This window comes from Chaetodon trifascialis, chromosome 4 (assembly GCF_039877785.1).
Source record: "Chaetodon trifascialis isolate fChaTrf1 chromosome 4, fChaTrf1.hap1, whole genome shotgun sequence".
Lineage (NCBI taxonomy): Eukaryota > Metazoa > Chordata > Actinopteri > Chaetodontiformes > Chaetodontidae > Chaetodon > Chaetodon trifascialis.
Window position 1 is genome coordinate 12,597,313 of NC_092059.1, and position 27,776 is coordinate 12,625,088.

General features: G+C 43.9%; 1 protein-coding gene across 3 annotated transcripts in view; it reads left to right on the forward strand.

Annotated features, from left to right (window-relative positions):
* Positions 1 to 27,776, forward strand: part of arhgef18b (rho/rac guanine nucleotide exchange factor (GEF) 18b) — a 37,673-nt gene that overhangs the window by 3,401 nt on the left and 6,496 nt on the right. Inside the window, exons 2-28 of one of the 3 annotated variants that reach the window (XM_070961068.1) lie at positions 554 to 708; positions 944 to 1,566; positions 1,989 to 2,169; positions 3,441 to 3,567; positions 3,676 to 3,730; positions 4,866 to 4,940; positions 5,265 to 5,373; positions 5,990 to 6,161; positions 13,843 to 13,910; positions 14,553 to 14,598; positions 16,069 to 16,273; positions 16,937 to 17,043; positions 18,509 to 18,649; positions 19,220 to 19,470; positions 19,634 to 19,759; positions 19,879 to 19,996; positions 20,092 to 20,346; positions 20,463 to 20,539; positions 20,748 to 20,926; positions 21,094 to 21,167; positions 21,452 to 21,637; positions 21,796 to 21,942; positions 22,250 to 22,365; positions 23,125 to 23,193; positions 23,365 to 23,412; positions 23,611 to 23,874; positions 24,222 to 24,371. In XM_070961068.1, coding sequence (XP_070817169.1) covers positions 554 to 708; positions 944 to 1,566; positions 1,989 to 2,169; positions 3,441 to 3,567; positions 3,676 to 3,730; positions 4,866 to 4,940; positions 5,265 to 5,373; positions 5,990 to 6,161; positions 13,843 to 13,910; positions 14,553 to 14,598; positions 16,069 to 16,273; positions 16,937 to 17,043; positions 18,509 to 18,649; positions 19,220 to 19,470; positions 19,634 to 19,759; positions 19,879 to 19,996; positions 20,092 to 20,346; positions 20,463 to 20,539; positions 20,748 to 20,926; positions 21,094 to 21,167; positions 21,452 to 21,637; positions 21,796 to 21,942; positions 22,250 to 22,365; positions 23,125 to 23,193; positions 23,365 to 23,412; positions 23,611 to 23,874; positions 24,222 to 24,371 — 4,124 coding nt within the window. Of the gene's footprint in view, positions 1 to 553; positions 709 to 943; positions 1,567 to 1,988; positions 2,170 to 3,440; positions 3,568 to 3,675; positions 3,731 to 4,296; positions 4,408 to 4,865; positions 4,941 to 5,264; positions 5,374 to 5,989; positions 6,162 to 13,842; positions 13,911 to 14,552; positions 14,599 to 16,068; positions 16,274 to 16,936; positions 17,044 to 18,508; positions 18,650 to 19,219; positions 19,471 to 19,633; positions 19,760 to 19,878; positions 19,997 to 20,091; positions 20,347 to 20,462; positions 20,540 to 20,747; positions 20,927 to 21,093; positions 21,168 to 21,451; positions 21,638 to 21,795; positions 21,943 to 22,249; positions 22,366 to 23,124; positions 23,194 to 23,364; positions 23,413 to 23,610; positions 23,875 to 24,221; positions 24,372 to 27,776 lie in introns of those variants that run through there. The other 2 variants (XM_070961069.1, XM_070961070.1) reach the window with 2 other exon arrangements.

Genomic DNA, 27,776 nt, shown 5'->3' on the forward strand with positions numbered 1-27,776 from the left:
TAACAGTGAACATGACACACTCAGACGCCTCAACAGACTTTTCAGACACCACGAGACACGGACACATTTGTTTTTTATTCATGTCAAATGTAAGAAATGTTACAATTACACACTTTTTACCTCACATATGTGTTACCAAACTCCATATTTGCCTCTTTACTGCACACATCCTTCATATACATGCACTCACTGTATTTTATTAGATCACAGGCAAGCAGCTTGTCAGGCTGCTCAGTGAGGGAATCATCTCCAGACATAGAGACTAATGTTGGCTCACCCAGCGCTTTGCAGTGGTGACAGTGGTTTGCAGCATCATGTGAATCAAGGAATCTGTTTATGCAGTGAAAATGTAAAGGAGCTCTCAGTGAGGGGCTGCAGGAGGGGCTGTAACTCGGCTTTTCTTCCATCATACACAAAATCGCTTAAATTGATTATACAATTGTTGTGTAGCTGTTGACGTCAACCTTTCTTTGTCTTCTTCCTCTCCTTATGTTACTGGTCAAGTTACTGCATTTTCAGGAAATGTTTATGATGTTTATCCATAATCTTTCAGCGTCAGAGAGCAAACCCTGTAGCCAGCCCTGTGGGCCTCCCAGTGCCCAGCTCAGTGTCCAGCCTCATCCTCCCAGTGGGACAGGATCCTCCTCCTCACTGTCCCCTGCCTCGATCGTTGAGGACGTCTTCTTTGGTAGCACCAATGAAGACCAGGTAAAGCTCTGGATTTTTGATTTGGATCATTTTTATTTGAATGTTGTTTCAGCATTAACCTCAAAAAAGTCCTCACAAAGTCAGTACCATGAATGTAGCTTGTTAGTTCTGAGTTACTTGAATTCTGGGTTGCACCTGATGGTCAGAACAGCCTGTGTGTCTTCTCTCCTTTCTTTTCTGTCCTCTCTCTTTCTCTGCTACTGTCTGCTTCCTCGCCTCCCTTACCGAGCTGCAGGATACGTGTTCAGTAGTCAGCGACTACGACTGCCCCTGTGCAGAGGTGAGCAACAGTGTGGAGGATCTACTGCGCCTCAGCTCTTCTCTCAGAGACTCTGAGTTCTTTAAAGACCTGGAGGGAGGGATACTAGTTTCACCGTCTGCTGCATCTCCAGTAACCACAGTCCCAGAGAGCAAAACCTCAACTGTTGGCCTGCAGGTGTGCGCAAATGCAGAAAATCCTGCCATCAGCCAGCCTGCACAGACTTCTCTGACCACACACTCCCCTCAGGTCAATGCACCACCTCCCCCCTACGATACAGATCCAGCAGTGGAACCTCATCACAACTTTGTGGTCACTCAGCTTACTCCTACAAAACTATTACCAGGTTGTATCATTGACAGTGGTGACTCCTCAGGCCCTGCAGTTGGGCTTAGCTTGACAATTAATCTAAATGGACTATTGGGAACAATGGAAACAGCAAAAGGAGCAACAGAATCAGAGGAAGTAAAGGAGCAACCCATTATGGATTTAGACAGCGAGCCGGAGCTGGACAGCTTTCCTATTCTGGTCAGATCCATGTCAACGTCTCGGAGGCACAGCTGGGGTGTCCCTGTGTCCCCCATTAACCAGGGGAGGAGGTAAGATGGATGGATGGAAAGAGTTAGAGGCTGCAGTCTCATAGGGATGAATATAATTACACTCTAGCTGCACTCTGATTAGCCAGAGCAAAAGTTTTGTTTCTATCTGATTTGTTAAATCCAACTTTTCGCTTCAGCATCACTCTCAAACTGAAAATGTGCTGTTTAACTGAGCAGAGTGTTTCCGGTGGTTTCGTTGGTTTTGCAGTTTCTAAATAATGCAGTCGAGGCTGCTTTGGGGTGAGAACACGTACAGTGCACCAAAATACTTCATGCAAAAACTAAACCGAAAAACAACGCAAAAATAAACATAGGTCAAAGACCACCTTGCTCAAACGTTTTGTTTACCTAACAGATATATCTCCCTGCCTGGTTAACTCCCTGGCTGTATGTGTTTGTTTGTTGCTGTGCTGTACTGCCAGACTGAGTCTGGATACCATGGCCATGGACAGCGATGGAGAGAGGGAGGATGACGAGGAGGGACAGAAAAGTCTCTTCCAGTCCACCCAGCAGCAGACACACAGCTGCACAGCATGTCCGGGAGATGAGACAGACGGTCCCAGGCTGAGAGTCCCCTGTCCAAGAGCCAGGGTCACTAGCATGGTAATAAAGCAACAGTGATGCCAATGTTATCCCAAGACCAAAACCAATTGTCAGTTCCTCAATACATAGACTTCCTTCATTAAAAAAGAGGCTCAGTTATCTTCTAAAACAGCTGGGAACTGTAGTTTTTATCAAATGTCAGTCAAACGGGAGGACATGTTACATGTGAAGACATGAGTGCATCTGTTGGGGACTATTTTCAGCTGTGGATTAATACACATTTGGTACTCAAATACACAACAGTGTGGCTCGTTGATTAGTTTTTAATGGATGTGTTTTCGGACAACAGCGGAGCTCTGAGCACAGGATTATGATACATCGGGCTTTGGCTGCATAGATAATACAGACATGTTTATCGCTGTTGTTGGAGGTTTCATGGGGTTTGTTCGCAATAAGAATGTCAGCAGATTTATCCTTTAAAGGTACAATGTGAAACATTGAAAAATGACCTAACATTATCACCAGAATTTGAAGAAGTAACAGTTCAATCATCTATATATTTTGTTGCAGAGACATCTACTGAAGTTAGCACGCTAACCAGCTAGTGCCATCCTATACTGTCTCATAATACCACTTTGTACCTCAAGAGGCAGTCGTCTGATCGTATAGTACCCTGTAGTTTGGGACATGTATGCAAGTTTGTTAGGTTTTACAAGTGGTCTTAGCTTTTTCAGTCGAAAAAATAAATATGATAAACATATTTGTTTACAGCCTGGTGCAAAAGCAGTTTTGGTCTCTGTAGCTAACTTCCTCGACCATGACGAGGAACTGTACGGGGAAATTTGCTCTAGCGAGCAACATGAATCAAGGTGAATATTTAAATAATTTGCTCGTTGAGCTTATAGTTAGGCATAATTATAAGCATGGCTGCCTTGCGTGACAACTAGCCACCGGGTTTGACAGCCAGACTCCACTCGGCCTATCTCAGCTCCACCCACGCTTCACTTCGTTGTCCATTGTTGAGTCACTGTCGCTGAGCTTCACTTCAGACACCTGTGGATAATGTCACAGAGACTACGTCCATGCTTTTTACATAATACGATTCTTACGTACCTGACCACAACTTCGATATTTGACGGTAAATAACAAAAAAGAGTCTTTAAATGTGCATCATTTGCAGAAGTGTGACAAACGAAACAAACAAACAAAAAAAGCCAACAGACAAACACAACAACAAGGTCCACTGTAAGTTATCATCAATATTTCAGCTGTATGTTCGGGTGGAGATGTGCACATGATGTACATGTGTGTTTATCCTTCAATGTTTTCAGGCCAGCAGTGCGCCTGGCAGGCATCTGTACTCCCGCTCAGACATCCTCGCCACAGATGAGAGCTCCCGTGCTGCACACATTTCTCGTGTTGTGCAGACGTCCAAACAGGCCGCGCAGGCAGCAGGAGGTGGGACTGAGCTTTAGTACATGTGAAGGACATGTTAGTTTGTGTGTTCTGCACTCAGCAGGAAGCTGCTTTCATCATATTTAACCGTTTCGTCTTTCTCTTCTGCAGCAGAGGAGTTCGACCCTGAAGAAAACCTACATTCTACTGAAGGACAGAGCCATATGTAAGTCAACACCATCATCAGTCCCGTCTGCAGCTTAGTTAGGTTACACACCCCTTCATGACTTCATGCGGTGGAATATCTGTTTCCTTTACAGAAGCTTCTCCGGTCGGACTGGCAGCTCAGGGTTAATGATACTTTAAGGGAAAAAAAAGGATGCTGGTTTGATTCACAAGAAGCAACTGTTGATCACTTGTGTCCCGTAAATTGTACCTGCGGCTTTTGAATGGCTCAGTACAATAGTTCACATACTGTTCTGTGGTTGTAAATTGTTATAGTCTGGTATGGCTGCCTAACTCCCACATAACAGGGGGCCTTTCCCTATTCCCTCCTGACATTTCTGCTCCATGTCATATGTCTACAACCTCCTCCTCCCACAGTCCTATCTCTCCTTAGATGGCCCATTAGTCTGTGTGTGTGTGTGTGCATGTAAAGTGTATGAGTGCTCTGGTGATTGTGTAGATGCAGCAGACAAGGGAGGATTCGCCTCTAAATCGCAGTTTGACACCCAGCTCCCAGCAGTCTCGCCCTCTCCTCTCCTCTCCTCTCCTCTCCTCTCCTCTCCTCTCCTCTCCTCTCCTCTCCTCTCCTCTCCTCTCCTCTCCGACTCAGCCTAAGTGTCTTGTTTGTCTTAGGCTGATGATACAGAAAGTTCTGCAGGAGCTTAAGCTGTACCATGGGTAAGTAAACAGGAGAGGGAGGTCTGCTTGCTCCTACCACTGCTCAAACGCCACCCTTGTCAACAGCTGCAGAGCCAGATTGTGACCAGGGGGAAACACTGCACTTCATGATTGTGTGTGTGTGTGTTTGTGTTTGTGTGTGTGTGCATGTACGTGTGTTTGCATGTGCCTGTTTGTGCACTGAGATGTAATACTATTATCCCTAGAAAGGGGATATGGACCACAACAGGTTTTTTTTTTTGTCCCAAAATCATTAGTTGACATTGAACCCACCTGACTCAATGAAACCCATCTCTTAAAAGTGCACCACTGGCCAATCCATCATATACGGTCTTTATTTGCCTCAACACTATTCACGTGTGCTGTGATAACAGTCTCTTATGGTTATTTGTGGTTACTAACATTTCCACTGAAACCGTCTGTCTGCTTATTGAAATCATATCGTTGTTCCTCCACAGAGCGAAGCAGAGGAACAACCGATCAGACACCAAAGAGTCAGGAAATGTCACTTGGTATGAGTTCCTCTCTAATGAGTAAGTTCTGTCCTGATCACTGTCCCCTTATCACCAAAGCTGCAGAAACGCTCGCAATCCAATGAAATGTCTCATCAATGCGAGTGTATCTATTCAGAACAATCACCCTTTCCATCATGAGTTTCGTGTGTTGACTTCCACGCCTACCAATCGTGATACGTCTTATAACGTCCACCTGCCAACGCTGCCCAATCTTGGCTTTACTTACTTACTGACTATACTTAAACAATATAGAAAGAGTTTCAAGATGATAAACATTTTGATTGCAGTTATTTAATTTCCTTTATTCTTTTGCTGCGTCTCACTCTCTGCTTCGTCGACCAGGAATGAGGATGAGGAGGACCGTACAGAGAAGGTGGAGAAAGGCACCAAGGTGAAGAGGACTCTGAGCTCTCTGAGGAACAGGATGACTGGCTCCTTCAATAAGGACAGGGTAAATTCATGCCAGAGACACATGGTGCATGATGCCCCTTTGAGGTCATAGTGTCATTAATCACTTTGCCTGAACTGCAATGGTACATAGCAGTGTTTCCCAACCACTGTGCTGCGGCACATAAGTGTGCTGTGAGAAATCATCAGGTGTGCCGTGGAAGATTATCCAATTTTAGAGCATCAATCAGGTGAAATCTTCCTGTGTGCCTTTCTTCAATCCCCGCAAGAATATTAGCTTTGTGTTTAACTAAACAGGCCCAGGTTTCACACTGAGTAAATAAATTGAGTAAACTGAGGCTAGATTTTCATTATATTTCAATAAATATACTTTTTGTGACATTTTTGTTTGGTGGTGTGCCTTGTGATTTTTCTAATGTAAAATATGTGCTGTGGCTCAAAAAGGTTGGAAACACTGGTATATAGTACCTAATTAGAGTTAAAAAAAAAAAAAAGAAGAAGTCAATAATCCATCTGCACAAACCATGTCACATATCCTGCCTCTGACATGGTTATGCGCTGCCACACCCAGCCATGCAACATGTGCCGCAGTGAAAGAGAACGCTCAAATTTGCACATAAAAACCTCCCTCTGTGTTTGCTGTTTTTGCTCCTCTGCAGGGTAAGAACCGAGAAAAAGAGCAGCAGAAAGAGAAGGGGAAGGAAGCCAGAGAGAAAGTGTGCAGCGGCAGCAGCAACAGGCATTATCTGGTGCCAGGTTCTTTCTCCAGCTGTGCCACCTGCTCACTGTGTAGCAAGACCCTGCAGAAAAAGCATGGCCTGCAGTGCATGAGTGAGTACAGCCACAGGCGTACACACACCCACGCTTGTTCTCTGCCTGACACACACATGCACAGGTGCTCCGCTGACACACAAACACACATCTATTTATGCCCATGCTATTGCACGCATGCTCACTCACCTACTTGCTGGAGAACTCAAAGTCACAGGCAAACAAACAAACACCCACCCACCCACCCCCACACACACCATCACACACACCCAACCAGAAACTGCAATAAATCCTAAAAGATTCGCGAATTAGCAAGAAAATGCTCAAATACTCTTTTTAGTTGTGACTATTTCTGACATTATGCTATTTTAATCCATTTGTTGACGTCTTTCGTTATGTGGCAGATTACAGTATTAAAAATCTGGTTTTCACTTTGTCTTCACAACTATGTCACAGTGAGGAAAGTGATAATTTAACCAGTGGCTTTTCTTTTGCACCTCACTGAAAAGAAAATGGCGCTTTCTTTCAGTTCCTCTTCGCACAGCATTCAAACTTCTGATGCATTTCATTCAAAATTGCACAGGGCGCTTCGTTTTTTTCACACTGCACCTTTACTGTGGGTCCTAGTTTTGCACAATTCGTCTCACTTGTCTAGATGTGTTATCTGGTGTATTAGCATCATTCTCTGACGGGTGTTTATGTGAATCTACAGCACGCTTTAACTCTGTTCCTCTGGCTTGACATATTCGTCACGTTTCCTGTCTTTTGTGTGTTGGATGAGTTCTTACTATGAGAAACTATAGGCCCTACTTTGCCTGGAGGCGACCGCATCCGTCGAGTAGACCTGTACAGGACATTTCAACACCCCACCGCTCTCTTTTTCTGCCACTCAGCTGATAAGCGAGCAATACTCAAATGAAAAACATGTAAAACTGTTTGTGAGTAGAGTTTGTGGTGAACAGGAATACCTTTCTTTTTTTCTTATAAGAAATGTTTGAAAATGAAAGACACTTTCAGTATCAGTGGTGTCAGTTTCAGTCGTAAGCTGATCAGATGGGTGGGGTAAAAGCTGACAGAAATTGATTGATGTGTAATATAATCCTTACCACAGCCACTGAGGTTGTAGTAAAGCGCAGATGGTTTTCAGAGATTTGCAAATACGGTGAAATAAAAATGAAATGGAAAGACTTTTGAAGTAATAGTGCAGATTAATATGATTTAAGCCTCCATTAACACTCCCTTTAAAAGCACCTTTTTAGATCCAGTATTAGCCAGGATGTCCCTTAAGTTTCTCCACAGCAGTCTTTGCTGCACCGACTAAAAAAACTATAAAGCATGTGGCAAAAAACTTCAAGTGACTTCAAAATCTTACTTATGAAAAAGCAGCAAAATATACTTAAAATGTCTAAAGTTAAACTATTCAGTAAGCAGAAATGCATTATTTTGGGTGTGAAATGTATCATATATTTGATGATATATATAGAATTTGAATATTATTACAGATACAGCCTTTTAATGTTGTAGATGTAGAGCAAATGAATGATTTCATATACTGTCAAATGTGATAGCTTACTCTATAACAATGCATCATATTCTACAAACAGATCAGGTGTTTATTTGTGAAATTTTATCTGCAAAGTAACTAGAAACTGCCGCTGGTAAATAAGTGCAGTAAAAAGCACAATAGCTGCCTCCAAAATGAGGTGAGCATAATCATATAGCAGTAGCATAAAATGGAAATACTTCAGTACATCAGAATGTAACCTGAGTAGTGTAAATGTACTTCATCTTACTCCATCACTGCTTGCACACTATGTAACTCACATAACCTGCACACAGATCACACACTTTGTCATTCTCAGAAAGGAGAAAAATTGGTGTTTTACCTTTATTATATATTAAAATCAAAGTGTGAGTGCACAGGGTATTTCCTCATGATACAGCCAGTCTGATGTCCACACATCTGTGGACATTCTTGTAAATCAGAGGCTGTCTTCTCCTAAACCATGTGATGTGTGGGACAATTTCACATCACCAAATTAAGTTTCAACCAAAGAACAGGGGAAGAGAACTGTCCTCAATAGTATTACCATTTAATTTTCTTTGAACTGGACCATTTCCAAGGCGAGGAGCAGTTAATCATCCTGTTCCTCTGAAGGCCATAATATGACCAGAGCTTTGCAGTCTGACAGGAGGGGATATAATGTATGACTGTTTTTAATAGTGTGCTTATTAAACAAAGTTGTTCTGGCATATATCACGAGGCGCAGGGCACCACACGCCCTGTGTGATTCACACTGCGCTGCTTCATACACACAAACCAATAACACATCTATCTCTCTCGCTTTCTTTCCTCGACGATCCGCCATTCTTCAACCGTGGCTGCTGAGAGTGATAAAGTCATGATTCCTACATTTTGACACTTGTGTTGTTACACACACACGCAGCCGTGAGAAAACAAGTGAGTGGCCCTTTAATTTGAGCCGAGCCCTGTGGGGATTCAGCCGAGAATCAGCCTGTGGAATGCGTCGCTTGTGTGCCAGAGATTGTTCCCAGTGAGAGTAGGACACAAAACTGGACAAAACCAACAATGTGGGATACTTGTTGCTATTGTTCTCAATGGCCGAACTGATTTATCTAGCTTACTGGCAGAGCACATTTACTTCTGGATGCAGCTGATTGAGATTAACCCGGGTCTTGTTGGAACGGTAAGAGGCAGCTGCTGTAGCGATGGTCTCAAGCGGGATCAGGTGGATAACTCCCGTTGTTTCGCTCAATGGACTTTTCGGGCATCCTGACCGCTAGCCAGGCAGCTAATGCTAATCATAGCCAACCAACCACTTCTTGCATTTTCCTCCTGAAGGCTCGGTGTTATGTTGGGTTTGAGTCAGTGTGTTAACGAGAGGAAGCCCCGTCTTAAGTTTATTTGATATTTCATTTATCACAAAGTGACCCAAATTAAATCCCAGTTACTCTTCACGTATAGCTCGCCGTTAGCCACTTAACGCTAGCGCGTTAGCCTGCCTGCAACCGCTTCTATTTGAAAAACAAGGTTAGTTGGGTAAGCAGTTAGCTCTAATTAGCTTAAAGTGATAGTTTGTTTGAACGAGCAAGCAGCTACATCAGCACTGTTTGTCTTTGTGTCTGAATGTTGCACTACTTCCCTTCAGTTTTACTTTATGTGCTTTTTTTTTCTTTGCTGCTGGCTGCAGACTTTGAAGCTCAACAGGTGATTGTTAGCTAATGTTAGCGTCCAAGATAACTTCTGCTGTTTACCCGCAGTCGGACGTCAATTTACCAGCCTGCTCAGATGTTGCCCCTAATTTGAAGAGATGTTAGTACAGGCAACACTATTCACATTTACAGATATATAGGGATCTGTCGTGTAAAGTCGAAGCTAGGCTCCAGTTGCCATTACGATATGACTGTCTCTTGTGCTCCCACCCCGTCATAGTTGGCTCAGAGACTGAAGCAGCTAACGGGCTCGGTATTATAAAACGCCATAATCGTCGATGTGTTAAATGATGTTATTCTTGAGTGTCAAATCCTTGCTTTTCTTACTCCTCTGCCTCTGTTCTGACCGAGCTTTCTCTCTGGCTGGGTCACATGGTGCTAATTGTGCTTGGCAGGTCCGCCGGTGCATAACAGCCCACTCTACTGACTCTGGGTCTCACCCATCTCACCCCGTTAGCACACCACTTCTCCACGCATCACTGATTCGCCTTCCAGCGTGCCTGGCACTCTGGGTGTCTGCCTTTTAAGAGATTTAAGGTCTGACTGCCTCCACGTCTCCTCTCAGTACATTTTCACCGCTTAAATGCTCTTATCGCCTGCTTTTCATGGCATCTATTGACCTGATTTGTCAGGTGATGGACATTCATGAGACATAATGAGTGAGATAATTGATACTACACTATGTGTGCCTTTCACTTGTGCATTTCTGTAGATCTACTTCTGCCTTGGCTTTCCCTGGCATCATCTCCTCTTAATGTCAGTGTGGTTGGTCTTTGATTGTAATCACGACCCTCCTTTTTGGGTGAGAAATGTGACCGGGGGAGATGTTTCGCTTCACTGAATAAACAGCCCCCCGAGCCCCACTTCCTCCTGTTTCACCAGATGATGTCATGGGATGGCTGGCTGCTTCAGAGTTTGCCCCAAGTGTTAGTGTTTTTGTCACTATCGTCTCAGGGAGTTATCTTACACACAGACACACGCATGCACAGGAAAGCAGGTGATGTCAGTTTTTGGCTGCTGTGTAAGAAAGTAATACCCTCACAACAGCTGTTAAGACCTCTTTTCCCTGAAGTTGGTTTGCACAACTATTTGTGGTTGCAGGGTTTTTCAAAGAACTGTTTAGGGTGGCAGTGGGTGCTCTACATGGTTTGATGGGTTTTTTCTTTACCACGAATAGTGTCAGGAAACCACAGCAAGTATATCAAGCTTACCTACATAGTGAATACTCCAAGTTACTTCCACTGCACATGGTCGCACCAACAACGTTGGTATGCTGTTTAACACTCATACACTTAAACTGAACAATGCTGGCATATGTGAATAGTTGACCACCGCTTTACCTTATATTAGCTGCTGTGGCCCATAGAAAACACTGTACACTTGCACTGACCTATGTGATTTGAAACCTTTAATATAAGCTTAGGCCGTATTGGTGCTTTTGAAGAACTTAAAAGAACAACTTCCTGTTTTGTCTGTTTTAATATGCATCAAATTGGAAACTAAAATTCCACTCACACTGTCTTGAATTTGACCGTGTTAGCACAGCCAGAATATGGTGAAACAGCTTTTGAATGTCCTGTTGAGTTAATGTTTTCTTGGAGGAACCCACCCTTCGTTATCAGGAGCTCTGCTGATTCCAGTCTCATCCCATAAGATAACACAAGGCAACACATTCTTAAGAATAAGAGTAGTAGTGTGGGTGATTTTCAGTTTGTTTTGGTATTTCATTTTCTCCTATCTTTTGCTTTGTTGGTTAGCTTCTTTTTCGTCACCCAGGCCAAGCCAAAGTAAACCCTGTTCTTCTCTCACTCTGCTGATTGCAGTGGTGACCCAGGCTTCGTTTGCATTTCTGGTTCATTGAGTGACTCACTGAACTGTGCACTGCACACCACAAGTGTGCTTCTTGTAGTTACCAGTCAGCAGATTATGGGTGTGGTGGTAGTTTTGATGCAGGGTGAGTGTCCCGTGGATCTGCTGCAAACCGCTGTGCTGCTGACATGACCGAACGACTGGAACTCATCACATTGCTCAAGAGCAGCAGTGCTGGTCGACACTCACCTTATATGTCCACCTGATAATATAAATCACTATGACAGTGTGTACTGTGCTCGTGTCGAAGCTGTGTATACTCTGATCTGTCTGTTGTGACTTATTTTCTGGTGCAGTGCTGGTATACTTTCACCACACTGTGCTTCTGCCAAACGTCATGGTGGTCTGCACTGTAGCTGCAGCGAGTCACTGCTGATAAGCTTTGTGATACCAGCAGACAGAAAACACAGCGTTCTTGCTTATCCTTGGATGATTTTTGGCTTCATTAAGCAAAAAATCTTTTGGATGCCGTTTGAGTACAGTCACTTCTACTACGTCTTCCTGAACAGAAATAGCTTACTTTAGAGTTTCTCAGTGATGACTTGAAGTGATGTTGCAGTGATGTGCCTTTTTATTCCATGTCCTTACCATGTCCTCTTATCTTTGTCTGTTTTTCACAACACGTTTCCCAGCCTTGCCCAGTCAGTAGGTTTGGGATATTGTTGAAGATGTACTACAGGCGTGATAGACTTTATTAGATGCTCAAGTCTTGTTGTGCTTTTTGCCTTTCATCTGAAAGAGCAAGGCTGGCAGGGAAAGGCTGGAATTCTGCATATTAGTTGGAACGAGGTGGAAAACTATCTTTGGGTCTGGCTGATGAGTTTGTTGGCTTACTGACCTGTGCTCATTATCTCATCTAAAGGTAAATAAAACCTCATTCTCCAGCCTTAAAACTGAGATCTGATGTGATCTGATAAGCAGCAATAATTTCTGAAAAGGTGTTTATGTTTGATCTTTTGTGCGTCTGTGCAAACTGTGCACCGCTCTGTGTCTACACGGGTATTCAGTGGGCTCGCGCTCATCCAGAATGAAGTGTAGCAGCTCAGTACTGCTGGATCTGTCTCAAAGAGGGACACAGAAGCACTGCTGGTGAAGATTATTCAGAAGCCAGTTTCTGTTTTCTTTTCCTTCGGCTCAGCCAGCAATTGTTCATTTATTACCAGAGAGAGGGAGACATAGGGGGTAGGTCAGAGCTTATGAATGAAATGTAATGAAATGAAATAATAGAGTAAAAGTGGTTAAGGCGGTGTCTAAAATGTGAAAGGGTAACAACTCACACAGCATATGCACATATATCCCTTCTCACTTCACCCTCACACAAATTATTATCTCTCTCTCTGTTTCATGCCTTTACTGCACAGGAAGAAGGGTTTTTGTCATTGTCTCCATTGTAGCAGGCAGCACACAGAAGGGGAATAAGCAATAGAGGCCTTTACATTAGGCTGTACAGCAGTTAGTGGAAGTTGCTGGTGGGGGTAATGTTTTAACTGTGTTGTTCACGGGAGGGCCACCTTTGTCAACAAGCTATGCAACCAGATTCAGACAATCACCATACAACCTCATCCCCCGTGTAACATGGTAAATGTAAAGGGGCAGTGTTTGCTGTTGGCTATAAACAGAAATTACTGGTCAAGTTTCAGGTGTTTTTCCACAAGAAAATATTACATGACAAAACGCAGGTTATGGAAAATAACATTACGATCCTTGTTATCATAAAACAGAGCACTTTAACACACAAAACAGGGACAGTCTGATTCTAATGTCGGACTTTTTGTTCCTTTTTTTGGCCATGGTATTTTCCAGTATTGAGTGACCCACTTGGTGCAGCCAACTGAAGTCTGCTTTTCACTGATAGCTTTGTTAAATCAGGCAGATCAGCTTCTGTTCTCTGCTTTCGTTTTAGTGTGTAAATGCTTCTCTGAACTTGTGTACGTGTATTTGTTTTGCATTGACGGCCATGTGCTCCTTGGTTGGGATCAGACTTTGCATAGTGATAACTTCATTTGTTTGGCCAGCTGAGTCTCTCAGGAAAGGCTTCTGTTGCTTGCCGCACACAGTATGTAGCAAGGCTGAAAGATTAAATTGTTTTCTTTTGCTGTTGTTTTCCAGTAATTGAGTAGAACGTGGAGGGGAGAACTTAATGCTTGCAGTATGTTTTTCCAAAACAACTCTTGATTTGTATCTGTGCTAATCAGCGGAGGTACAATCAGTCGTTACATCTAAACCTGAGCGGTAGCTTCGTTTTCCATATCGGGAGAAAAGCAGCCAAAAAGAGAAACTTATTACTGAGAAACAGGGAGCTCCTGACCTGCCGACAGTGCAACTCGTACTTGTAAACAAACTCAGGGATACTGCTGCACCAGTCTTTCACTTGATGAGAAAACTCGTCTGAAAACAAACACCTTGCATTGTGATTGCTGATGCCGGCAGCTGAAAAAAAACAAAAAAAACTCCCAGCCTTTTGCTTTGAACACCGCCTCGAGCGGCTCTTGGATTAGTTTTGAAATTTCAAACTTGGTTTACTGTATCATAGATCCCATCCACATTCAGTCCAAAGCCACCACTGTTGTCTCCGCATACTGTGTACTCTGTATCTAATGCAACACTGACTCTGTGTTCCCGTCCTGCTGTTTTTCAGATTGTGCTGTGAACGTTCACAAGAGCTGCAAGTCTCTGCTGGGCGAGTGCACCAGCAGCAAGAATAAGGTAAACACTACACTGGAGCATAGAAAAACAAGGACTAAGGCTACGGTGAAGTCACCCTAGTACCTTAACTTTCACTGCATTCTGTTGGTTGGATGTGAGGACGAGGTCTATGCACATGTATGTGGTCAGACATGGGATCAGTAGCACAAAGGGAAAACAATCAAACTAAAGAGAGTAAGAACAAAGGAAGATATATTAATGCCTCTTTGGCTTTGCAACTCTTATTTTACTGTGCACTTAGTGTCGCCACTATGATGCTAAATGCATGTCTCATTCTCTGCTGTTAATGAATTTTACATTGAAAGAAATGGGATGTGGTTGGGTTGTGTGTCACTATTGACACTTCATACACCTGCAAACACAGTTATCGCCTTCTCCACATAGCCATGCTTCATGCTCTGTAGTTCCATTTTTGAGGAGGTGCATGTGAACCATAACGGAACTCTCTATGCTGCAACAAAGGCTCAACATGTAGCTACTGCAGCACCTCGACAGAGAATCATATTTTAAGCAAACCGTGTGAGCAGGCTGGCCCTGTAATAAAGTGCAGTGAGAGTGAGGGCAATTTTCTTCTAATCTGTCAGTTAGGTGATAAAAGCTTGAGAGAAAGGCCTTGATGAATGCTGTATTTTCTCCTCACAGAGAGATTCTTTACCAAGGACCGGCTCATCAGGATCGTCTTACCTGGGTAAGCTGCATGTACCCACGTGAATCCTATGAAACACAGTGTCAATCGAAGCGGGGGTGGTGAGGGATGCGTTGATGGATGAGATGGATAAGAACATGGTTTAGTCCCACTGTGTCAAATTAAAAAGATGGTTGCCTCTCTGGTGGTTTTCAGGGGATTAAAAAGATGAAGCCCTCCGATATATGTGGAATCATCCATCTTTCTGTTATTGTCTGTGTGTGTGTGTGTGGGTTGGGGGGGTGTGTGTGTGTGTGGCGGTGGTCATTGTGGTGTATGTGTGTGTCTGTGTAAACAGGGAGATTGGCCTCCAACAGGCTGTCGGCGAAGGTGATGATTCACCCTCGTTAAGAACCGTCAGCTGATTGTCCTCCGGTTCAGGTCTTGTTCAAACCCAGCAGACTACGCTGTGCCATTTCTAAACAGGGTTTGTAGCAGTACACAAAGAGAAATCAGATCTTTGCCGATTGTTATTTTTAAAGGATGACAGATTGCCTTTGACAATATTTTTTCTACTTTATTAAAAGGAACATTGGAAGTCATTTGTCTTGTTAAATTGATCAGCCTCGGAATAAATGTGCTTTCATTCAATATTATCAAGTGGTCCACCCCGGCAAATTTCATTCAGTGCTAATTGTAACATTCAGCAGCTCCTGTTGCCTGTGATTGAACCCACAGGAGACACGAATGGCTGCAACAGCAGCAGCTTAAATTAATCTCCTGTAGCACTTGTTATTCTCCTCTGAACAGCTGGAGTCCTGTCAGCTACACTTGATTTCTCTTCACATCCTGCTCTGGCCAATCAGTAGCCTGCGAAGGGGGTCAGGATAACAGCGAGCAATCAGAAAGTGCGAGAAATATTTAAGGGAGTTTGTCTTTCTAGAAGTTACGTGAAGGATCTGGGCGTGTATAAAACCAGGCTTTGTGCTTTCCTCTGCCTGTTTCTTTACACCATTGAAGGAACATCACTCATTTACTTTTCAATACTATCTACTGATACCGCAGCAAAGACTTCTGAACCTTGCTGTGGAGTTTAGATTATTATTCTGCACCTGCGAATTGTAGATTTTCACAATGGAGCTAGCTGTGACTAAAGGCACTACCCGAAGCATGAGGGCCCCCAGAGGTTGCCCCAGGATTGCTAAAGCATCCTCCTCCTCATCTTCAGCATCTTCCTCTGCCTCGACGAGGGGTCTGTCCGGACGTGTTGGTGTTAGATTGATGATGCACCGTGACCTGATCACCTGCCAATTCTTCCGATCCCTGCCTCGATCTTGGATGAAAAATTACTGCCGTCGATTTCGACAGCAAACAAGCATCCGTCTGCCTCTATGTCCCCATCCTCCTCTTCTTCTCCCCCTCCTCAGTGGTCATCTTCTCCTGTCTCTCACTCCTCACCTCCTTTTTCCTCACGTTCCTCCTCCGTATCCTCACATTTCCTCAATTCACTCACCTCTCATCTTTCATCCCCAGCGCTAAAAGACCGGGACAGAGAGCGGGATTTGGGCCCAGCCTCATCACAGGCCCTGGATGGCCACGCAGGTTTTGTCAGCACCCCAGGCATGACCATTAGTCCGTGGGGTCCTAGCACTCAGCCAACTGCCGCCCATACCATCAGCTCCACCGCTGCCCCAGCCTCCAGCCTTGGCCACAGCCTCCGTCACCACAACAGCTCAGGGTGAGTATCTCTGCTGTGCAAGTTAAACTTTTTCAGTCCTGTCAGAGGAGTTTTTCTTTGTTAGTCGTTTCATTTTAAAAAGATTGCTCCTGAAGGACGGGATTCAGGGATGAGAAGTTCAAACACCACCACAAAAATGAGCTATCTGTCTCACAAATCTATAATTCTGTGGATGTTTACAGGATCTGCTGTATGTTAATGCTGGATATTTTTAGATTCTTTGCTGCTGAGGTACTATTTTCTCTATGCCATCCCAAGGTGTGTATTTATAGTTGACATATCAAAGCAAGCTGTCTTTTCTAATGTAACAGCCATTTGAAAGTGAGTCTAGACGGTTCTCAGAAGTGGACTACCGCTGCATCGCCGCGAAAAGCGTGTCGGGAGATGGGAAAGAAGTGGTTGAGGGAGAGAGAGACAAAGACATAGGGAAGGTGTTAATGAGCAGAAGACAGTGAGTCATAGATGGGCAACAGTAAGTAGGAAAGAAAAATGTAGTTGCCTGAGTCTCTCTTTTGTCTCATTTTATGTTGTTGTTACTGTGGACCTGTAAATGTTGGCACATGTTGGATGCTAAGTTTATTAAGACTACCAGCGGCTAGTGGGAATGAGTTGATTCAGTGTTAGCATGTATGCCACCTTGGACTTGTGGTTGTCGTCCCTCAGATCCCTCCCTGGGGAGATGGATGAGACAGATGCTCTCCGCTCCAAACGCTGCAACGAAGACGCCATTTCCCTCGCTCCCTCCACCACTGAGTCCATCATTGTTGAAGGTGAGTTGACTGACCGAGCCGGGGATTGAACTGGAATTGAACGCTCCGCTCTTGGTTGATTGTTATTGTGGCGACGCTGTTTTTCTAATGCAACTACCTTTTCTCAGCCTGTCCAGTGCTCTAAGATCTATGTATTTGAGTGCAGAGTGATCGTTTGTCTTCAGGGAGTTTCAAATCCAGGGAGGAGGGAGTGTGGAGAGTGTTTGGGGAGTCAGGGGTGACCTCACCCTTTCTCATTAAGCTGTAGTGTGTGGGAGACAGTGACAGGCTAACTGGGTACTAGGTTGCCACATACAAAGAGCTACTGCGCCATCTTTTTCTCCCAGCTGACCTGTTTTAGTGTTTATTGTCTTATCAGACACACACTTTGTCAGTCAGTGGCAGCTTGCTTTCCCTCTCTGGGGCTTTACACTGTATTGCTAAAGGAAGTACAGAAAAACTAATTTGACACAACATTGGTTGATGATCTTCTACGTACTTTTAACATTTTAGGCACTAAGCTGATGGCATCGTTACAAAGTCTTCACCTCCTTAAGGAAGTCCCCTACGATTAGAAGTGTAATCTATTTCTAAATACTAATGTAATACAAGTGTGTAGGGTCAGCTGCAGACAAGCACCTCTTCCTCTAATACACACCTTTTTTGTATACCCCAGGTTTAGCTGTGAATTCAAGTCATATTTCATTGTCATCACAGTGTGATATACACACTGCCAAAGACTGTCTGAACCGCGATGACTAAGAAAAATAACATTGAACACAAGTGCCGTTCACACTCAGCATGCAAACATCTGACCTGTCAGATGGAGCCTGAGATGCGTGCACACATACATTACAGATTTTCCTCATGCCCTGTAGGCCTGCCCTGAGCTTAATCTCCTTTGTTTATGCACTTAACAATTAAAGTATGGGCAAATTGTGTTGTTGAGTCCAGATTGATAAGTTCGTATTGTCATGTCACTAACTGCGTGTATCATTTTCCGCCCCGCCAAAGCACAAAAAGACGAGACATTAAGTCAGCGATGAACTATTTTTGAAGTTGGATCCTTCACAATAAGTAATCGGTGACCTTTATGAAGGGAATCATCACTTGACATTCGTTGTTCATCATGTATGAATGAATCTGCTAAAGTCATCTGAGGACTTGAGTTACCGTTAGTCCTATAGAGGGAAGAAGATGTTTTCACTTTGCGTCATCAATCATTTTGAAAGAGTTTGAGTGTTTTCTTAGTCATGATGAGATGACCTTTAGCTGCACAAGCCAGACAGTTTTCTCCCACAGTTACTGCTCTGCTGACCTCAACCCTTGGCTTTCCTGTGAAGAAACTGACCTAAACATGTGCTGCCATGTTTATGAATTTCCTGTCAACTTGAAGCTTTTTTTTTTTTTTTTTTTTTTTTTTTTTTTGTTCTGTATTATAAAACTGTAATGTGTCAGTTTTTGACGCCTCTGCTCGTCTCCTCAGATGCTCACTATGCAGCAGTACGGGCTGATCTGGAATCTGATGCACAGGACCTGGAGGCAGCGTCATGGAGTCTGGCAGTTGACCAGCAGCATGTTAAGAAGCACTCTAAAGAGATGGTGAACAGACAGGATGTAATATATGGTAAGTGTGTCCTCGCGTCTCAGGTCACACCTGTACCTGTCTAGTCAAGGAGCCATCCATCCCGCGGACTGACTGGTAGCTCTCAGCATGATGGGCCATAACCAATGATTAGATATATAATATTTGTGTATGCTGTCAATTATAGTTCTTCAAAAGAACTGGCCAAATTCACAATGGGCAGGTCAGACTTTTCAAAAATTGGAAAATCTGAATCGGCCAAGAAAACTCTCAGAAATGTCTATTTCTGTTGGAAGTTTGAGTCTGTTGCACTAGTATTGGCTAATGTAGCCTCAAGCAGAGTAAGCTCCCTTCTTTCTAACTCCTCAGCTCCCTCTTGAGAGACAAAAGGCTAGACGCAACTCTTTTCACATATGCTGTAGTACTCGTGTAGATCTGTAAACAGACTGAGATATGTAAACTGAGCAAAGTTCTCATTAAATTTCACGGCTATTTTAAGACACCGCTTTAGTCAGGAAGCACCCGTTGTGAGCCAGTCCATAACATTGAGATTACACATGTACATGCTTTAGATGGCAAAGCATAAACATCTAACTTCACGTCATTTTTCAGAGTTGATGCAGACTGAGATGCACCATGTGCGAACACTGAAGATAATGCTGCGTGTGTACGTCCGGGAGCTGAAGGAGAACCTCCAGATGGACTCAGGCAGGCTGGACTGTCTGTTCCCCCGCTTGGAAAACCTCCTCGAACTTCACACACATTTCCTGTCTCGTCTCAAAGAGCGGCAGCGTGAAAGCCTCGTCTCGCCCAACGACAGGAACTACACTATCAACAGTGTGGCAGACATTCTGATCGCACAGGTAGGCGTACAGGAACATGCATTCACGCCCGGCATTGATTCCTTGAATACGTAATGAAGTTACACTCGCACGATATGGTGCAAAATTTATGTACACAGCTTAGTATATGTGTGGACCAGCACACCAACACAGACTGCAGATGACCGTTTTTATTGTTCTTCAGTTCTCGGGTGAAATAGGTGAGAGGATGAAGGACAGCTATGGAGATTTCTGCAGTCACCACACTGAGGCTGTCAGCTACTACAAAGAACAGTGGCACAACAACAAGAAGTTCCAGAACATCATACGGGTAAGATGCGTTAGCGGTCTTTGTTACCAGAATTAGTCCACAGTGCCTTTATAGTACAGTGTGTGAATCCATGTGCAGTCTGATAGATATGAAGTGAACTAATGTCTCTCTTTCTTCAGAAAATCAACAACCTGTCCATTGTTCGGAGGTTAGGAGTAACAGAGTGTATTCTGCTGGTGACACAGCGCATCACCAAGTACCCAGTGCTAGTGGAGCGCATTCTGCAGAACACTGAAGGTCCAGCGCTTCACATGAAACTGCTAAACAAATAACAATCGCCATAGTTTTGTTTAACACCATCTATAAAGTATCGAATGTTCTCCTGTCTCTAGCGGGTACAGAGGAGCACGAGGATCTGACTCGGTCGCTTGGTCTGATTAAAGACACCATCGTTCAGGTCGACGCACTCGTTAATCTTTATGAGAAGAACTCTCGACTCAGAGAAATACACAACAAGATGGAGCCAAAGGCACTGGGGAAAATCAAAGATGGCCGAGTGTTTCGCAGGGAGGACCTGGCACAGGGAAGGAGACGACTGCTGCATGAGGGCACGGTCAACTGGAAAGCTGCTTCTGGCAGGCTCAAAGGTATGATGTGGCATGATGAACCAAGATATGTGTGTCTTCTCTCTTCTCATTTAACTTCTTTCCAGCTTGCTGAAGTCTAACTTCTCCACCTGTGATTTTTTTTTTTGACCTTCCAGATATTCTTGCAGTGCTCCTGTCAGATGTGTTGCTCTTGCTGCAAGAGAAGGATCAGCGATATGTGTTTGCTACAGTGGTAAGCGATTAAACGCAGTTCATCTGCCAGTATGACACTATCTAATGAAAACTTTATGTGTATCAAACAGCAACACATGATTATTGTAGTAAGATGGGAGTGACATCTCAGTAAATGTCATTCATCAAAGTTTACTGCTTTAAGTACAAGTAATGAGAAAGCGTGCCCTGGTGTCTCTTCCCACTCTCTCTTCTTGTTAACCACTCAGGATAACAAGCCGTCAGTGATCTCCCTTCAGAAGCTGATTGTCAGGGAAGTGGCCCATGAGGAGAAAGCCATGTTTCTTATCTGTGCCTCCTCCAATGAGCCAGAGATGTATGAGATTCACACCACCTCTAAGGAGGAGCGGAACAGTTGGATGGCACAGATACGACAAGCTGTTGAAAGGTAGCTGCATGTACACCAAGAGGAAATATACAAACATATTGTGCTTTTATTTACATTTTTTTTTTTTTTTTAATTTCTAAAAATGTCTAAATAGTTTATAGACCTCTTTCTCAGTTTGCTTTGTCTGTCCCCCTCTCTTTAATGGCTTCTGTCCTCTCGCCTCTTAGCTGTCCTCACACAGAGGAGAGACTGTTCAGCGAGGAGGAAGAGGCGCGAGCTTTCAGGTTCAAAGAATTTCAAGGTAAGTGCGGATCAAGTCTGCAGCGACAGATGTAGTTGGCCACAAGGGGGTGCTCATGTATCATATTAAATAGTTAGTTATTGACTTCCCTTTTCTGTGAATATCATTTGAGTAAATTAAATCCGCTGTTTTGGGACATAGAGTGTTGAAACCACATTCAAATACTTGGGTGTGGTAAAGGATAAGGGTTCCTGTAAAGATGCACAGGAAGTGAGCATGAGACAAAACCTGCATCCCTAACCATTGTCTGAGGAATTAAGTCTATGCCATGTTTTCCGTTGCAGAACGGCTGAGCCAGAAGGATGCAGTGATCGCCCAGGCTCTGACAGAGAAGCTGCAGCTGTTTGCAGACATGACAGAGTCTGTGGCAGGTCCAGAGGACACAGCTTCACGTACCAGGCTTCTGCTCCGAGGAGACGCCTCAGACCTCCAGCAGGGGGAGGCCCTGCTCAAAGGAGCGATCACTGAGGGTAGGACAATGCTGCATGATATGTGTATCTGTGTGAATTTCACACACTACTTTATGTTCGCTGCAGCTCTATAGTACATCAGTAGGTAGTAGTATTTGCTGCACCTCTCTCTCACAGTCCAGACTTCCAGCCTTAACTTGCTCTCTCTTTCACTTCAGTGGAAAACCTCCAGAACCTGCTGCAGTCTAGGGTGATGGAGGAGGCTCCAACCTCACGGCTGGAGGAAGGGGGCGGCTCAGGGGTTCTGCCCAAACGAGCGGATACCTTTGGTGGCTATGACAGCAGCCCCACCATCCTCAGTAAGAGTGAGTCCAGCACAGTCTATGCCCTGAGGAGGTCTACCATCTAATGGATTTGCAGTTGTATTTTAGTGGCCTTTAATCCATTAATGAAGCATGAATTATAAATAAAATAAAAGATTCCTTGAATTGGTTTATGTGTATGGTTTTTCTGACTAAAACAAAAGCATTTCCAAACAGCTGTGGGTGCATGTATACGTGTGTTGTTTCTGTGCAGTGTTTGTGGTTGTGAGTATTTCTATGTATGTATTTAATTATTTGTGTGTGTTTGTCCCTGCGTCTGTGCGCGTCGGTGTCGATGTGTGTGTACCAGATGGCAGTGTGAAGAAGAACTTTTCTTGTGAGTCCAGAAACAGAGACAGAAGCCAGAGAGCCAGCTCTGACCCTCAGCTCAAAGACCTCTGCGGCAGCCACACCCTGGAGCAGACGGTAGGGGCTCAGCACACACACACACACACACACACACACACACACACACACACACACACACACACACACACACACACACACACACACACACCGCAGTATATCTTGGGATGAGTCACTTGTTATTGCCTTTAAATAGTAATAACAAGACCAAGTCATCTGGAAAGTTTGCTGTTGTTTACTGTAACCCTGCTCCCATAGGTCACCTCATTTGTTTATGAGTAGGTACAAGCCTTGATAACACAATATACTCATTGGTTTACCTTCCAGTAAGTCAGAATATAATGACTTGTACTGAGGATATCTGTGTTAAAGTACTATGAAAAGGTTCATACAGACTTTACGCAATTTGCTGCTCCTGTGTTGCTCAAAGGGAAATACTCCATGTTAAATTACTGACAAATACTTGATCAATATTTCATATCTTGTGCTGCTTAATCCTCATATCAAAATTGTAGAAACAGGAGTTTTCAACATTATTTTCCATGCAGGATGATAGTTTTACCTTTTCCAACACTGGCTAATAACAGCAGATCAGAGGAATGTCTTTTGGATATCAGGGTGTTGGACGGAGAGAAATGAAGACGTGCATGGTGTCAGCTTTTTGGACACATAGCTTGAAATTACATATTGCTTTAATATATTTCAGATGTTCTAAATGTTTTCACAGCACCTGTATTGTATAGCAGGTCTGAACAGTGCTCGCAGTGTGTTTGAGACGTTATTTCAGGACTCGCTGTGTGTCTGACTGTTGTTGTTCAGGTTGATGAGAGCTGCTGCTCTCCTGCCAGATGGAACCACATCTGGTCCAACTCCTTCCCCGAGGCTGAGGTAAACTCTGTCACCTTGTGCAACACAACACTGCTGCAGTTGATATTCAGAGCCATGCCTGCTGAACTGAAAAGATGCAACCAGGAGAGGCTTGCTAATCCAATGAAATGTTGTTTTGGTGATGCTTGTGTTTATTTGATTATGATAACCTTGCCCGTGTCTCCATTCTAGTTCTTTGACAGCGTGCTAATGCTCTCCCAGAGGCTCTACAGTCTGCAGGTAATTGTGTCACTGATCAAAACATGTGGTATGTTGTGTCTTTGCAGATTAGTTGCATCATTTATTTGATGTCTGTGTTTGCAGTTTAACTCAAGTCTTTCCTGCTCACTGTGAGAGTGAATAAACATTGTCTCAGTACAAAATTCAAATCTGTTCATGAATTGTCTTGTGTTATTCTTCTCCTTTCTCCGTCCTCAGGCCATCATATCACAGTGGGACAGTCACATTGAGCTGCAGCGGGCCTCCCTGCCCGGCCGCCACAGAGGGAACGTGCTCCTGGAGCAGGAGAAACAGCGGACTCTGGCCCTGCAGAGAGAGGAGCTGGCCAGCTTCCACAAGCTACAGTCTCAGCACCGGCAGGAGCAGCAGCGCTGGGAGAGGGAGAGGGAGAGGCACCGGCAGCAGGTGGAGGCCACTGAGGCCAGGCTCCGACAGAGGGAGGAGGAGTGCAGACGGCTGGAGGTGAAGTGTTCTGTCCAACCTGAGGGCTGTGCACCAGAGTTTATTAGGCCGAATTTCATGAACTTCCAGCTCTGCTTTGTATTTAGATTTATGGGTCCATTGTTTCAGTTGTGATTTTCCCCTTTCTAATGAAAACAAGTAACCTCTTCCTGTTTCGTTCTAGTTTGTATGACTTTTATACAAATGGCTTCTCAAATTACATTAGAAACTTTTTGCAGTTCCTTTCAAGTTGATGTCTCAGTTCAGTGCACACTAGTAATAAAACAAAAAAAAGGTTTTAGGGCTGTGTTTTAAAAATATCAATATTCCACGTAAATTTTGCAACATTGCTCGTTATTTTGGTGCAGGATCATCTGGCAGAAGAGAAGAAGGAGCTGGAGAGTCAGAGGAAGAAGTACCAGGAGGACCTGGAGAGGCTGAGAGAGTCCACCAGAACTGTGGAGAAAGAAAAGGAACGCCTGGAACATCAGAAGAAGATCAAGAGGAAGACTATTGAGGTGCGGAACCTGCAATGGTGTTCTGTTTATACTACGTTAAGGGTGGGTGCATAAGGTCAGCACATTATCAGATCAGACCCTCACAGCCAGACACAAAAATTAGAAATGAAGCTTATGCTAACTAAGCGGCAACCTCTGGAGCTGAAGAGATGAAGCAAACGCTGAATTATATTAATTATATTTCAGTCCTTTAAATTATATTAAGACTTAAGCAGAATTATGGGCATGGTGGCTTTGAGTGGCCGCGAGCCACCAGGGTTCAGCAAACTGGCTTCGTTCGGCTTGCCTTAGCTCCACCCACGCTCCACCTTTTTGTCCATTTTTGGATTAGCCGGGAGTTTTGTGGAGTCAGGCGCTGCTGAGATGGTGACGGCTGGAGCTGCTGTCACCGAGCCTCAGTTTTTTTCAGTTTTATTACCGATGGCTAAAAGATTTTCAGTTATTATAATTTAAAGGTGACTTCAATAGAAAAGAAAATAGCATTTGAAAAATCTGAAATGGTAAATTGAAGGTCATAAAAGAGTTACTGCACCTTTAAAGTTGTGTGTGAAATGAGGACAAGGCCGAGGTGCAGGGTGCCAGTGCAGTAAAGAGGTGATACCAGGAAAAATGGTGCTGTGACGATTAGTCAAAGCACAGAAAGTAAGAACGGACTTTCCATCTCTCTGTCTTCCCTTCTCACTGTTTTCCAAATCTCCAAGACTTTCCCGACCATGGCTCTTTTTTTTCCTTCATCAGTCTTAATTTGCCTATAACTTCAGCACACATTAGCAGTAACTGAGATCCAGGAGAGTCGCACTGAAGGAACTTGGTTTCAGCTCCCACAGCCTGTGTCATAGATGGGCATAATGATAAACACATACGCCTGAATCTCTAATCACTCAACAGAGGAATCCACCTACGCAGGGAGCAGTCTTTCTCCTCTCTCCTCCCTGTGTTTCCACACTTGTATCCCTCTTTTTCTCCTTGTAGTACAATGCGGGCCATTGTTTGTGAGTTTCATGGGAGAGGAGCTTTGAGAAAGATACACTGAGACTGAAATTTCACGCCCGGTGCTAACAGATCTGTCAGGGAGCTACAGGAAAGCTACTTAATATCAGCCTTTAGTGTTTTCAAAGGTCTGAATCAGTGTCTCAGTTTTGTTGAGTAGCATTCACTGTGACAAGCTGAGGAGAGCTACGGGTAAATGTAACATTGGAAGTTCAGTCTCAAAACAGACCTTATCTTCATACCAACTTAAGAGGATACAGACTGACAGGTAGCACTTTTGTTATCCATGCTAAAGGAGAGAGATATCATGATACAAATCATTATCTGAAAATCAATTAAGAGGCTGTTATTGTATAAAACCTGACAAGAGTTTCAGTTTTTTGGTTAATCCAGCAAATTAAAGACCTGGCAAAACAAAATACTTCATTACATTGATGAAAAATAACATGAAAGTCCAGTATAAACAATACAACAAACTCATTTCACTACATTACATCAAATTGGTTAGAAAGAAGCTAGAAATGAGACAACCAACAGACTTTATTTATGGCAACAAATAAGAATGAGTATTTCTACATTTCATTATATTGTCATAAATATATAGCAAAACTACCCTGAAATATTGTGGTAAAATCGCCCATCCCAATCATCATCGGACCCCCCGAACACATCAGAGTGAGCAGCACCCTCAGATGGGTTGTCAAATCATTTTTAGAATATTCCTGATGATTTTCCTGTATGGTGTTCACTAATTTTGTACTTTTTGAAATAATCTTTGATGAAATTGTTGAATGCATTTTAAAACAAGCACTGTTTATGTTCGTTCAGGGAGAGGAGCTCGAACCTTAGCGTCAGCTCCACTACCTGAGTCACACAGATGATTCTACCTGGAGGAGGATGTAAAACACACATAATGATGGGCTGCTGGCTCTGACTAAGAAAACCTAAAACTTGAGCCGGATGAGTCAGTGTCTTTTTTTTCCTGCTTAAGAAAGTTTGTCAGTATTTGCACAAACCGGATTGTTGTTGTCCAGAAGGTTGGACTGATCACCTGATGAGCTGTCTGCCAGCGCTGCACTGACACACATGCGTCCACAGAGATGCGTCTCTCTGATTGAGGCCGTGTCCAATGATGTCATTAGTCCCTCTCTGCTGTCTGACATTCCTATCTGGTTGACGCCTGACAGTTATCTCTGATTGGCCAGTGTCTCTTCATCCTTCATACCAAGCTGAGTAACTGACGGATGACATTATGCAATTCCATTCAAGTCCTGACTTGCCCCCCCCCCCCCAAAAAAGAGCAACAGTGCTTTTCCTTAATTCCTATTTATCTACTGCAGCATTTCTCCTAACATCCTCAGACATCTAGCTTTTTCTCTACCACCCAAAGACCCCATGGTAACCAGACCTTTCCGTGACATGCCTGAGTCTTCAGCTAACTGGAGTCTTAGCTCAAGACGTACACAAACACAGCCAGCTGACATGACTTATCATCTCATTACTGGCTGCAGAAGGCAGGCCTTTGACTGGGACTCCTGGAAAACAACTTCTGTTCTTGTGAAGCGAAGGAGCCTCTGGCTGAATTGCCCTAATGTGTTGTGATGAGTAATGCAGGGGCCCTGGTAATTACAGAGGCCTTCACTGAAACAGTGATGGTGAATTACTGCACTGTTGGTTTGTTTGTTACTTTGCTGGACTGCAAGATAAGACCTGAAGCATAGCTGATCTAGACCCTATCAGCTCTCAGCACCCCATTAAATCGTGGCCGCAATATTTGTTTTAGACTGCCTAATTAATGTGTTTGTGTGTTTTGTACACATGCAGATGTATGGGTTGCAGTTCCATACAGTTGGCCGGGCTATGGGACTTTCTTGGCTGCGGTTATGGGAGATTTGGAAGTGGTTTGTTCCCCGTCTGCGTCAAACACATCAAACGGTCTTTTCATCAGCTTTGACCTCAGGATCTGTTCCAGGCTCCAAGCCAGCCTGATATCAACAGACATTTAATCACCACCACCCAACATTAAGACTCATCAGCAAACCCGTAGAGCTATGATTAGACCTCATTAAAAAAAAGACATGCCTCCTTGTGTGTTTGTGTGTGTGTTCCGGAACATATGTGAGCGTTTGAGCAAGAACGGTGCTAGTTACGGCATGTCCTGGCTTCAGAGGAGCTTCTCTTTCATGTGTTATCTGATCTGATCACAGTTGGTCCCTGGATGAGGAACGCACTATGCCCACCGCTTTTTATTGGCTCTGCCCCTGGCCAGAGCCTCGGGTGTGATTGCTCAATAGTCCCATGAATGTCAAGCCATAAAGCATGTTCATAATCAAGGTTAGAGCCGGAGCTTTGGGGGATTTGATTGACAGTAAACAGTCAAGAAGAGAAATGACTTGCACAAAACAGCAAGAGTGG